The 14,286-nt window shown below is 39.6% G+C and overlaps 1 protein-coding gene across 1 annotated transcript in view; it reads right to left on the bottom strand.

Annotated features, from left to right (window-relative positions):
* The window catches only part of Atp8b4 (ATPase phospholipid transporting 8B4 (putative)), a 162,392-nt gene that overhangs the window by 61,184 nt on the left and 86,922 nt on the right, over positions 1 to 14,286 (bottom strand). Inside the window, 2 exon segments of the mRNA XM_038331376.1 lie at positions 7,473 to 7,661; positions 13,265 to 13,430. Coding sequence (XP_038187304.1) covers positions 7,473 to 7,661; positions 13,265 to 13,430 — 355 coding nt within the window.

The raw sequence follows: 14,286 nt of genomic DNA, 5'->3' as shown, positions 1-14,286 counted from the left end.
AGAGAGAGGGGGGGAGGGAGGGAGGGAGAGAGGGAGGGAGGGAGGGAGGGAGGGAGGGAGGAAGAGATTCCAAGTAGAGGGGGACTCTAAAGTCCTAATATCAGTCTCTCCTCTAGGGCTGGGGGTTTTAAACATCTTTGGGAGCTCTTCCTCCCCTACTTTAGAGCTGGCCAGTCTGAACAAAGACAGGGTGACTAATAGGGCCTCAACTTGGTGAACCTGTCCTAATCCCTCTTTTGTGGTCCAACAGAAAGGAAGCCCTATTGGGGAAGACAGAAAGCCAGCCAAGCCTTTGTTTTACACTGTCAGGCTTTTGCTCTGGTCAGGAAGGTGAGGGAAAAGCTACTATTGCTGGAACTTAGTTGTGGATCCCTCCCTGCCTGTCTGGCCCCCTCTGTACTTTATCCACCCAACTCCTAGTCCCTCAGGGTGTTAGATGCATACCACTTTTGGTCCTTGATTTGCTGCTCTTTTAGGCCCTTTGTTGTGAGGAAAAGCTCATTCATTTCAGTGGTTTGTTCTTGGGTCAATCATAGCTACAAACGTACTTCACAAAATTGAAAGAAATAAAGCTTCTACCCTTCTCCCACAGGAAGTCTGCTACTTGTAGGGCTGTTTTCCTTTCTTCTCCAGATGCAGGAATTACAGCCATCAGTAGACTTCCAGTTTCACTGATCTCACCTACGTGTTCTACCAAATCTCACTCTCAAGTCACATAAGAGTTGACCCAACTTTGTAGGCTTGGGTTTACATTTTGGCACATAGTAGGCACTCAATAATCTGAATTAATTAATATGATTAGGAATATATTTCTTCCTAGGAGATCCAACAATGTGAAACAACTACCTGGGCCACAACTTCACTTCATAGTGTGACTACACGCCTTCATAGTTGAATCATAGAGATCCGTTTATCAGTTAAGTCATAGAGATCTTCCCATGTTTTCCACCTCAGGTATCCTCTAAAATCAGAATGCCTCCAACAGGATAACATCAAAACACTTTACTATTTATTTAGTGGGAATAAGATGACAATAGGAACAGGCTGGAAAGGGGTGGGTGTCCCCGCGCTCTTCTCCCCTCATGTAGGTAATTCAAGCCAAGCTATAAGAAAAACTGCACCAGATCATGCGGATAAGAAAACTGGCCAAGGGTCTTAAAACAGAAAGTCATGACAAGACCCAGAACTAAGAGATTCCCTGAGTTCTGTGAAGCAGAATAGGAAGAAAGGAAAGAAACGGCAATGGGACACTGAGGAAGAGATCTCAGCAGCAGAGCCTGAGCCCTCACAAGAACATTGTCCTCATAGAACAAGCCACGTGACAATCAGGAGGCTGGCATTGCTTTTCGCCTATAATCAAACATACTTTTCTACTCTAGCAAAATCCCTCTTGAATCCCCCCCAATACACCAATTGAAAACCAAGCAGCCAGAGTGAAGTCTGCCAGCCCCATTCTGCATTGAGCGTTGCCCTTACCCATATGGGATCCATTAAAGCAGACATCTGATGTCTGCGGTTAGACTGAGAATTCCCCACAGCCTGTAATGGTGACCAATGCTGAGCAAAAGTCAAACTTCTCCCCATATAACAATCTTAGGTTTTTGTCAACACCCTCAGAGCAAAATGAAATCCATGCTGAGCCAACTGAGGACCATTGACATCTCCCCTGGGGTTGTTAAGTACAGGAAATCTCCTGTTGATGCAATGCTAAGCCAACACCTAGGACAGCCTGTGTGCTTCTTAGTCAGTGGAAACTGCCTGTGGCCTGTTATCATAAAAAATTAAAATGAACAAACTCTCCATACCATGTTCCAGTAAAGACCCCAAACCCGTGGTATGGATACATACATTTTCCATAGTAGGAATTAATTTAATACAATGATAAAAATGTTTTATAAGTTACAATGTGAAGCACAATTAGTAAAACTCAGAGGGAGAAATTGGGGTTCAACCTGAAGATCCAAAAAGGAAAGCAGCCAGTCACTGGCTGTTACCTCGACCTCAGACTGAAAATGGCAATTCAGCCTCCAGGGATCTCAGAATGAGACTATGACTGAGAGCTGTCTCCTCCCATTTTATAATCCTCTCTTGGACTGGGATTAAAGGCATGCACCACCCAATTTCTATGGCAGACTAGTGTGGTTACTGGAATTGAAGGTGTGTAACATTGCAGCCTGGTCTATAAGACTGGCCAGTGTGGCTATTTTACTCTCTGAACTTCAGGCAAGCTTTATTTATTTAAATACAAATAAAATATTTTTATCTAAAATAAAAAAGAAGGCTACAACTAATATAAGAAAACTATATATAGTAAGTACAATAACTATGTAGAATATAATACAGGCAATAAATACATCAACAATGTCTAGTCCATTTGCATTTTACAAATTTAAATAAAATACTCCATATCTATCCTATCTTGGTGATTTCAAAGTCTTGCATATAACTTACTTTCTATCACAACTTGCATTACCAACCAAAACTATCTTTTGTTATCTCTCAACCTTATATACTTTACATTTCTTTAGTGAATTTCCTTTTTGAGTCTTGTAAACAAGGGGAACTATAACTATAACTATCTAGTCTTCAACTACCTCAGAGACCTGAGAAGAAAATAATATTAACTGAGTAAGAAGGAAGTGCAAGCAAATGACTTCTAGAAAATGTGAGTAACAACAGAAACAGCTAACTGCCTGTAGAGTCACCCAAAGTTCCTCTGCAACATTGGAGCATCCATCTTCAGCCTGCAGGTCTAGCATATCCAACAGACTTTTCTGTGAAGCAGAATATTTTGTGTCCTGTTTATCTAATTAGGACAGCATACTTTCAGCAGTCAAGGCAAGGGCATTTTCTTGCCCAATGGCTTACTTTTATCACAAAGAAAGTAAACTCCATGTGGAGTTCCTTCAGTGCTCATTATCTATTCTGAAACAGATTGGGGCTCCCAGGAGTATACATGTCTCGTTGTCATAAAAAAAAAGGACCTAAATTATTAAAACATTTTAAATGTCATATTCTATAGATCTCTGAAGTGTTTGAAGATGACCTGTCTAAAATATATCTTCATTTGTCCTTAAAAACATACCTAATGTGACTACAAGTTCGATTACACTAAGTGATTAACTACTAACCTATATTTTCTTACTATCCTAAACAGTTGGTAACAACAATTTTCAGGGACTAGAGATTTGCATTGCTAAATGAGCTATATAGGTGCAATACCTTGAACAAGATTAGAAATGTATGTACAGTATGTTTTAACAAAATTAACCTAAAATTTGTATCAATATACAAAATTTGTATACAGTATACAAAAGTCAATCCAATGTAAAACATTTAAAACAAATAGTTGCTTTTAAAAAGTAAATTCAATAATCTACCTTTTTATCTTATCATTATCTATATCCTCCCTTTTTCAGAACAGACTCAAGAATCTGCACTTTTATTCTATTATAGCTATATCCCCATTTTTTTTCTTTTCAAAACAAGCTCATACCTATAGCTTCCCTTTTTTCTTTTCAGAGTAGATTCAAGAATCTACTCTTTTACCATATCATATCTTTATCCTCCCCTTTTTCTTTTCAAAACAAGAAATTTGAATCAAGTTTCCTTTGTTAATCTTTTTTCCTGACAATTTTCTATACCAACTTGAAAACAACACACTAAACAGAGACAAACATCCATAATCCATGTGGGGGGGGAGATGTGGGCATAGTTTTCTAGGCACTTCCTGCTGATAGGGATCACTAATAATCTTACAGGAACTCAAAGAAAATTTAGGGTTATGGTCAAGTCCTGACTGGAATATTCTGTGAGGCAGGATCATCTCAGCCTGCAGTCATGAGGATGCATGAGGATGTAGTCATGGATGCAGAACTCAGAGGAAACTGCGACAGAGGTGCTCTAAAACATTGAATCATCTGGGTCATCTGCTCCTATCAGAGATTGGGGAGTCTTCCTCGATCAAACCTTATTTTCCTCAACCAAGAATGAATCCAAAACTGATCCAACCTTACTTTTTGTAACCAAGAATGAATCCCCAGCCTCTCATTTCCTGTGGAAACAGAAGTAAAACCTCTTCTCCAAAGTAACATATCTTTTGGCTTAAATTTTGAAGTCAAGGCATTTTCAAAATATATATGTTGGATTAATCCAGCAGCATTTATAATCAAATATCTTTTAGCAACTGTTGCTCCTTCCTCGGCAATCAAACAATTCAAAGTCAATACAATAACATACAGTATCCAAACTCTGTGTATTTTCCATCTTTGCACAAAAGCTAAACTAGGGCAGATGAGAGCTAGGAATGCTAGTTTTTCTCCTGAACCCAGGTGGGTCTGACTCTGGCCTGAGCAGGTAATTAAAAAGCCTCAGGCAAATGGCTTTCTCATAAATTCGTGCCCCAAAAGTTGGGTGCCAAAATGTAGCATGATTAATAAAAACTCAGAGCGAGAAACTGGGGTTCAATCTGAAGATCCTAAAAGCAAAGCAGTTAGCTACTTGCTCTTACTTTGACCTCAGAACAAAAATGGTGATCCTGCCTCCAGAAATCTCAGAATGAGACTGTGCATGAGAGCTGTCTCCTCCCGTCTCTGTAGGGCTGGGATTAAAGGCCTGCACCACCCAATTTCTATGACAAACTAGTGTGGCTACTGGGATTAAAGGTTTGTGTTATTGCAGTCTGGTCTGTAAGGCTGGCCAGCATGGCTGTTTTGCTCTCTGAACTTCAGGCAGTCTTTATTTATTAAAACACAAATGAAATGCCACCGCTAAATACAACCACACAGAATTTCATTTGATGAATATTTATAGAGTTTATGGGCCGGTCCAGTGATTGGCCCTGGGCACTGTGAAGACAAGGCCTTCTGACCTCAGTTAGCACCCAGCCTATATGCTGCTGCTATAACAGGAGCCCCAGGAGAGGGAATCTCACCACTGCGCTGAACAAAGCATTCTGGGGAATACTGTAAGAAACAATTACTTGAAAAATAAGAAAAACAAATGACATTTAAATTGGACATTATCAGATGAGTTTTCAGCAGAAGGTAACTAGGGGGAAAGATTGTTTTATATCTACATTAAAAATATATACACAGAGTATAAAAGTATGCAGTGCATCCCAGGAATAGTGAGGTGTAATGACACTTTAGTGTTTAGAAAGTTTAGAAAGTAGTGATAAATAGGTTGGTATCACATTGCATGTGACCCTGCAAGACACACTAGGAGCATTGCCCTGTGAATACTGGAAGGCCAACATTATTTAAGTGGTGACATAATCAGTCTATGGTTTAGGTTGCCAGCATAGAGGGTTATTTTAGTGGGGACAATTTTGAAGACATTGCAATAATTCAAGTAAGCAGTAACAAGACCCCTAAATGAGGTGATGATACTAGTAACTAAGAGGAAAGGACAATCGAATTTTTATGGGGGAAAAAATGTGGTATAGTAGACACTTGATTTGCGAATAATTCTAGAATGCATTTGGAAAGGGGATATTTAGTATTACGTTGACAGGATTCTAGAGAAATTCTGAATTTAGAGAGTAACAAAGAAGGATGTGGTTTGAGAAACATCTCAAATATTCCCATGAAAACTGATGACTAACAGTGAGGAAATGATAGTCTAACGCCTTGTTTCTCCCCTGGGGTGTACCATCACCATTACCTAGGAACTCATCACAACTGCAAACCTGGGGACTCTGCCTCCAGTGAACTAACACACACCAGTGGCCAAAGCCAAGTGATCTGTTGTTCTTTAATAGATCTTCATCTTACTCTAATAGGAGTTAAATTCTGGGAATCATTATCCTAGCACTTAAAAGATATGGAAGTGTCAAAAGCAAGTGAACTGCCAAGAAGTCAAGAGACCAGTTCCATTTGAGGAGTGGCCTTTTTGTTTTTCAGCACAGGGGTTGAACCCAGAGCCTTGTGCATCCTACATAAGCATTTTACCATTGAGCTTTGTCCCACGGCCGAACTTTAGAAAAGACAACCCCCAGATTTAATTATTTTCTTTGCATCTGACTGGCTGTATAACATGTTATATGCTATGTGGTACTCTTAGACAAGTGTCTTAAAATCTCTAAGTTTGGTTTCTGTGTCCTATGTGAGGAGAATATCTTGGTGCAATAGCCCTTACCAGAGAAGTTTCTGTTCTCAGTAGATGATGATTGCCTTAGAGACCTATAACTGATCAACGTACAGAGAACAAGAAACTGTGGGATAGTCAGCCATAAATGGAACATCTATACCATATCCCGCATCCCAAAGCTTAGGAATAGTTATGGAAGAGGGAAACAGAAAATGTCTGAAGCAAAGACAGAGGATGACTACAGAGAAATAGCATCTTCCGAACACAGCAGGCAGCGGCGCACATGAACCCCCAGCAGTTGTGTCAGCAAGCAGAAGACCTGTGCGGGCTCAAGGCCGACGAAATCCCAGCATGCAGTGGGGAGGGGTGAGCAGGAAGTCTCCTAGCTGAGGAACTTTTGAGATTAATAGCTCTGGGAGAAGAAGAGCCCGTTTTCTTTAAGAGTGGAGAGCCTGGAAAGTTGACCACACTCCAGTAGGAGGCCACACACCCAAGAATATATGGGCAGCACAAATTGAACTTGATAGGTTAAAGAGGGAAAAAGGGAGGACAGAGTTAGGTGGGTGGGGAAGGAGGACTTGATCTGGGAGGAGAGGGGAGAGGGAGTAGAGATGATCAAAACACATTCTATAAAATCTTCAAGAAGCTAAGAAAAAAGGATAATTTTAAAGGATTTTTTTAAAAAAAAAATCTGCTCAGAGATCGAAAAGAACTGGAAAAAGGAGCATGTAACTAGTCTGCGACACTGAGACGGTGCTGAGGGTTAGTGCTGAGTTATAGGAGCTTGGATGGGATGTGGTAAGTAGTGGACCACTGTCTCCAGCAAGGGGATAAACACAATGAATGATGCGAGAACAGACAATGCTGCTGAACAGAAAAAATGAACAATATGAGAATGGCCAATGAGGCCCACAACAACCAGTACAAGCTACACAATTCAGAAATTCTCCTGAGCCAGGGCTGAGCAGCTCTCTCAGATCCTCCTGAACCAGAGCTAAGCAGCTCTCCAGTCAGACTTCTGGATTTGACTCCACTACGTTACCAGCTTTGTGGATTCAGTCAGGGAAGTTGCTCAACTTTTCTTTATCTCAGTTTAATTATTTATAAAATGGGCATAAAAATAATACCATGTACTTTATTAGGGTTGTTGTGACAAAGCAGTTACTTTGGGTAGAGAATTCAGAATAATGTTGGGCATAGAATAAGCTCTTGTTGAATTTTATGCACATATTATTACACTTTTGAGGTTAAGTTGAGGATCATGAGAGCTCATAAATTTATGAAAAGATAGCACATGGCCAGGAGTTAAATTATCCTTGAAAAGCACAAACAAATTAGAGAAGCATCAAAAGATAAATGATCATCTCAGCTAACAAACATACCTATGACAGACATCCTTTTCCTGACGTTGTTGAAATCCAAAAAGGCAAGTAACTGATAAGTAACAGGTGTTCCCAATTCTTCCACTGTTATTGTCTCTGGGGTCCGAGACTTAAAAACAAACCCAAAATTTCTAGCAGCGGTAACTAGAGCTCCTTCATCTGGTGATTGAACTTGGTAAACCAGCTGTCCTAAAATGAAAAGAGACAAGCACATTCAGGGCTGAGGGTAATAACTCATGTTCATAACTCCAATGCTAACCCCAATGCATTCTTTAATACCCAACTTTGGCATCAGCTCTAAAAATTTTTCTGTTCTTAGATTACATCCTCTCACTAATCATCTGAAGCCCTGGGAGACCCCAACTCTCCATGCGTACCACCATGCAGTCCTTCCCACCAAAGTATCCAGCTGTAAGGCTGCCTCTCTTCTGTGATAAAAGTTTCTTGGGTCATGGATTTTAGCTCTTCACTTTCAGTGACTAGAGGCTCTAACTAAAACATTGTAATACATTAACTCACATGATCCACAGGATAAGCCTTTGGAGGAAATTATTATTTAAATAGCTATTTTCATTTTTATACGGATGGGACCTATGGCTGAAAGAGATGATAGGATCGTTAGAAAGATCAAACAAGAAGTGAGGAAGCAGATGTTCTGGCCTTTCCTTCATTAAGTGTTAATGACCATTTTATGAGATCAAATGTGTAAAAATTCACCAAAACATAAAGGATCAAATCAAGATGTTAAAGACTTGTTGCTTAATAGTGTGTGTGCTGGGGTGGAGTTAAAAGGAGAGAGAAAGAAGGAAACATGTGAAAGACTACATGGGTAGACACATGTTTACTATTTATAGTGCTCAAGATACATTGTTGATAATTGGGTTTTCTATTAGTGGATATACTATTCCTTGTGAACAATAAAATCTTACTTGTCTGCATTTATTCTTGAATATACATTTATAAGCAAGTCCAAGAGCAAATCAGGTAAGAGGCTAAAGCAGAAAGATTTCCATGAGTTTGAGGCCAACCTGAGCTTCAAAGTGAATACCAACCTAATCGGGATACATAGCAAGACTCTGCCTCAAAAATCAAAAGAGAAAAAGGATGGTAAAATAGTTACTTCAGACTCTTTTATAGTTTACCAGCAATAGGCAAGATGCAAATTTACCACTAGTAGGTAGAAATTTCTAAATAAATAAGCATCATCTATGGATTAAAGAAGAAACAAATGTTACAGAATATAAGATAGATAACTATATGAACAAATCACACAAATTGATTATAGTTATAAAAATAGCACCTGTGAGTTTTTAAAGGAATAGAGACTATGATGAGAATATTCCATGTGCCAGGACAGGCTTGAGAACCACTGAAGGCTCTTTGTTTTACTCAAAAGATACCTCATGCTTTCATGAGTTTACTATGTTAAAAATCTTGCTTGATATTAACCACTAAAATAAAATAATAAAAAAATACATTGTTTCCAAAGTAGCGGGCTTCAAAAGGACTAAATCTATGAAAAGACAAAAAATATTAGAGTGTAAGAAAGGAAAGGTAGGACAGACTAAAATGGTTGAAAGGAACTTCAAATGTTATCAATACTTGAGCTTTAATTATTAAAACTAAGTGTAGTGGCAACAAATAAGCAAATGAACCGTGTGCTCTCTTACCCTTAGAGTTGTCTACACTGGTTTATTTTTAATGTTAAGATATATCATATACAAGAGATGTATCCAAAATGTAAGGGGAGACAAAGAACGACCAACAAAAGCTAAGTACACAGATGTCTATGAAGGAAGACCAGTCAACTACAGTAACCTCTAAGACAAAAATGACTATTGGAGACAATGAGATCAGACAGGCTATGATTCAATGAACATGTAAGTCTGAACTATTATCTAACATGACCTTATAAAGCAAACACTGGCAAAACTACAAGTATCATACAAGTGTGCTGTTCTATTTGGTGCCCTTGGCATATTTTGATAAGCTGAGAAACTGAGTTGTCAAAATAATCCATTAGAAAAACCCAGAAGATTGCTCACACCTTTAATTCGAGCACTTAGAAGGCTGAGACAGAAGGATTGCCATGAGTTGAGGGCAGCCTGGGCTACAGAATAGTAGGCTGTCAACAAACAAACAAACAAACAAAAGAACAAGAAGCTTTAGCAATATAATTAAAATATTGTTGGATATATATGTTTAGAACACAGTTCCCTCAAATTATAGAATATGCATTCATCTCAAGCACTTATTAAATGTTCATGAAAGTCAAGCATATATCAAGCCATTTTCAAGCTTCAATAAATCTTAAAACTAATATAAGTCAATAAAATAAGTCTTAAAAATATATTAAAACTTATGTCATTTACTAAAACAAAAAATAAAAGAAAAATCTTCCTACCAGTTGGTAGTGGCACACACCTTTAATCCCAGTACTCCAAGACAGAGGCAGGAGGATCTCTAGGAGTTTGAGGCCAGCCTGGTCTACAAAGCAAGTTCCAGGATAACCAGTCCTACAGCAAGAAACCGTGTCTCAAAAACAAAAACTCTCCCTAAAGTACTTGCGTTTCTCACTCTCTTGTTCTGAAACTTCATTCTGTCAGAGAGCAAAACCACAGTCCCTCCAGATAACTTCCCCATGAAACAAATGCCATATGCATAGCAATATTCTCAACTAGGAGCTGAATTTTAAGTATTAAAACCAAATGTTAGATGTGAACTCTCTCCTTTTCTCTAAGTGACATTTATGCAGTGAAGTTTTATTTTGAAAGTTCCTTAACATGTATGGATTTGTTTGAGCCTGACCTACACATTCCACAAGAAAAGCTTTGAAACAAAAACAAGTTTACATTACCTCAAAACATAACCCCATGGGTGGGATGTGGTGTCCGGAGACAAGCGGTAAAAACCATTGAAAACAACATGCCTGTTTCTAATTCTTGTCTCTTCAGAAATCCTTGTGAGTGGCAAGAGACATTGACCAGCCGCAAGAAAGGCTGAAGAGTGACCTCAGGAAATGCTGAGTGTGGAGCGCAGGCGGCTGGAGCTCTCATTCATGTGCAGTGGGGATATAACATGGTATATCAATATTTTTAAAAACGTTTAAACATATCCTTATATGATGAGCTGGAAATTTCCATTCCTAAGTATTTAGACATCCTCCTTCCAATTTCTTAAACAAATAACTTTTAAAAGACATAAAAAGTCTTTGTGGCAACTTTACTCACAAAAGCTGGAATAATCTAACTGTATTAACAGAGAACTGGAAAAGGTTGTAGCATGTTCATACAGGGAAATGCTACTTTAATAAAAAAGAAATTAGTAACTAAGACACCAGTACTGATGACAGAACACGGCACACAGAGTTTATACTGTACAATTCTGCTTATATGGAGGACAAGAACGGCAAACTCATCTTTAGTGATAGAAGTCGTGGCAGAGCTTGGGTGGGCTAGAGTTTCTAGAAACTGAATGGGAAGGTCAGGAGCAACTTCGCTGCACTGATGGAAGAAATTTATGTCTTGATCCAACCAGTACTTCTAGGGATATTTGTAGCTGCCAAAGCTAACCCAATTTCAATGTTTATGCATCTGTATGCATGCGTGTACTTTGAAGATCTGGGCACTTCAATGCATTGAGTTGTAGCAATTTTTAATAATACCAGAATTGAAAATGAATCTACAAATGTGAGAACTATCTGAAAGATAAAATGCCAAACTGATCAATAAAGAAACAAAGATAGAGGAGGAAAAATCATAGCTCAAAACAATAAAACAATTGCAGAAGAAAACAAAGGCAGAGGTGAGAGAAAGAAAGCACCAATAGTCTCCAAACTCAGTCAACAAATGGGAACAGAATCTTGGAGGGCTCGTTAGTAAAACTACTTAAAGAGCTCCATTCGGCACCGCTGGACACTGGGCTCCTTCTCCAGCCAGCTCACTCCAAATGGCAGGCTGAAGCAATACTTCTTCTATGGATGCATCCTTAAAAATATTTTTCTATACTGGCTGGGTTCAAGCCACCTCATAAAAGGGTCAAGACCTGAGTCTGGGACCCAAGGCCAGAGGAGAGAGAGTGCAGTTGCGTCAGACTACCACAGACTAGGACGGGAAAGAGAATGCGAACCTATACATAATTCTGTCTCTAATTAGAGCCCTGGCAGACTCCTTGTCCTAGCCCTGGAAAAAGCAAGACAGTAACATAGGTGACATGACTCCCAGAACAGAGACCCCCCACATCCAGATGATCAGTTACATGATTTTCTTCATCCATACAATCTTGAGCAACAGACTGAAGCAATAAATGCCATTCACCAAACAGGAATTCTCTCACACAAAGAGGAACAGACAACAGAAATCACCAAACATTTGAGAACAACACAAAAGTTAAATGCAGAAGAGGGGAAGGAAGGGAGGGAGTGAGGAAGGGGGAGGGAGGGAGGGAGGGAGGGAGGGAGAGAAGGAGGGAGAGAAGAGAAAAGACAGAGAGAGACAAAGGCAGAGAAAGACAGAAAGAGAGAGAAAACACTCAATAAAATACAGTATACTGGATGAAACAAAAGCAAATTTCAAATTAAGTATAATTAATATCCTCAATGAGATCTAAAGAATATCATAACATTAATGGAAAACAGATTGCTATTAAAATGAAATAGGGTTTGGGAAATGAAATAAGCTCAAAAGGCAGAAATAAAAGAGACCTCCTTAAGGCAAATCCCAGAAGGGAATATAATAATTCCTTGTGGTGTTAATATTATAAAGATCAATTAAAGCCATAAATAAAATTATGTGGATCTTCAAAGCAATTAAAATCGAAAGAATGGGTTAACCCAGCACTTATTACTTCCTTGGGTAGTAATTTTAACTCAATATTTGGTAGCAAAAGGAAACAAAACCTACAGGTGAGACCATTAGACTTCAAAGGAAGAAGCTGATTCTCTGGCATCATCGATTACCTCCCAGCGTCAAAATGTAAGGCAAGCCAGCTTGTTTTGGTGCATTTTATGAACCTGAGCTCCACCAACCATGTAGCATGTAAAAGGCCTTGACCAGCATGATGACCGCAGTGTTTTAATATAAATGCATCCTCATTCTATGTCCGTTAGACATTCATGTGCCATGTGACTCAACTCCGTCACCCATTTGTCCTGGGTACTAGAAGTTTCACAGTCAAATGTGATGCTCAATCAAAAGAAGCATTTCATCCGGTTGAAGGACATATGTGGAGCTTTCTCTTTTTATTTATTTTTTTCTGTAGCTTTGGAGCCTGTCCTGGAACTAGCTCTGGTAGACCAGGCTGGCCTCAAACTCACAGAGTTCCGCCTGCCTCTGCCTCCGAGTGCTGGGATTAAAGGTGTGCACCACCACCACCACCCAGCCTGGAACTTTCAATTGGTACTGTATCTTTTTTCTTTAAAGTATTTATGTGGACTGGAGTGATGGCTCAGCAGTTAAGAACACTGGCTACTCTTTCAGACAATCTGGGGTCCACATCCCAGCACCCACATAGCAGTTCACACCTATCTGTAACTCTAGCCCCAGGTGATCAGACACCCTCTTCTGGCACACAAGTGGTATACAGACTCGCATACGGGCAAAACACCTATACACGTAAATAAAATTAATACAAAATAAAAACATTTCCTTGTTTATGAGAAGCATCCAGGATAAAAAAACAAACTGTTTGGAATAGTCTACCTTTATTTAGTTCAGAAATCCTTCCATTTTAATATCAGTGCTTATCTTTGTTATATTTTTTAAAAGATCCCTACTCAAGCACACTTCACTTACCTGCACCGTCCTCCTCTGACATTACAGTGTGGCAGAGAGCAAGCAAGCGAAGGAATTCGTGCACTTTGGGGTCCCCCAGTTCAATGGCTTCCATCAAACTGTGGTCAAAGAAATGAAGCGCTCTTTCTGACTGAGATTTGCCTGGGACGTCCACAGCCTCCTTTTTCTGTAAGAGAACAGCACCACCGAGTCAAGCTTTTTCCCACAAGAATCCATTGTTGCTTTTCATTTTTGAGCTTTGTACTCTTCATGGGGCTGTAATCACCTTACTTTAAAAAAAAACCTACAACCATTAATTAATCCCAAATTGTTTGAAAGATATAAACTCTAATATCCATTTCACATGCTGCTGTGTATCCCAGAGGGAAGTTCATAAAGACACGGGATGTTAAGGAGAAGGAGAAACGTTCCGCCCCACAAGGAAGATTAATCTAAAACTCAGCAAGTACACAACTCAGAATAGCTTCAGGAAGTCCTTGAAACCAAACAGATTCAACAGACCCCCTCCTTCCACAAGTATATAAGCAGTAAAGACGTGTATAAGCCGTGAAGGACGCTCACCGACCAGAAACACTGCCTGAAAGGGGCAGAGACCAGCCAGGCTGCCTGGAAGAGACTCACCCACTGAGCTGCCTGGAAAGGACACTCTCCAATCCTGAGCTGCCTGTAGGTTGTATGGGTTTCCAACTTTCGTGAGCTGTCACCACTCTAAGGTGGGTTCTGGTGACACAGCTGTCTGAGATAGTCTGCTCCCACAACCCCTCACCCATTTTCCTATGAATACTCATATCCCAATAAAACCCTTTGGTTCACCAAGATGGCCTTTGGTGGTATCGTTTCTTTGGCCTGTTACTGGTTTCTATGTGGGGTGAGGAGGGTTTTGTTCTCATACCCTTAGGAACAGTTTGACACAATACATTCACCATATACCTTTGTCTGTTTGGGAACTCTAACCTGATCTCCATCTTTTGGCCTTTTGTTGATTTCATGTGGTCATCCCTCATCTTTAGGACAACTATATT

The sequence above is a fragment of the Arvicola amphibius genome, chromosome 5 (assembly GCF_903992535.2).
Source record: "Arvicola amphibius chromosome 5, mArvAmp1.2, whole genome shotgun sequence".
Classification (NCBI taxonomy): domain Eukaryota; kingdom Metazoa; phylum Chordata; class Mammalia; order Rodentia; family Cricetidae; genus Arvicola; species Arvicola amphibius.
The sequence above is the reverse complement of the archived record's forward strand: the minus strand, read 5'-3'. Positions and strand labels throughout refer to the sequence as shown.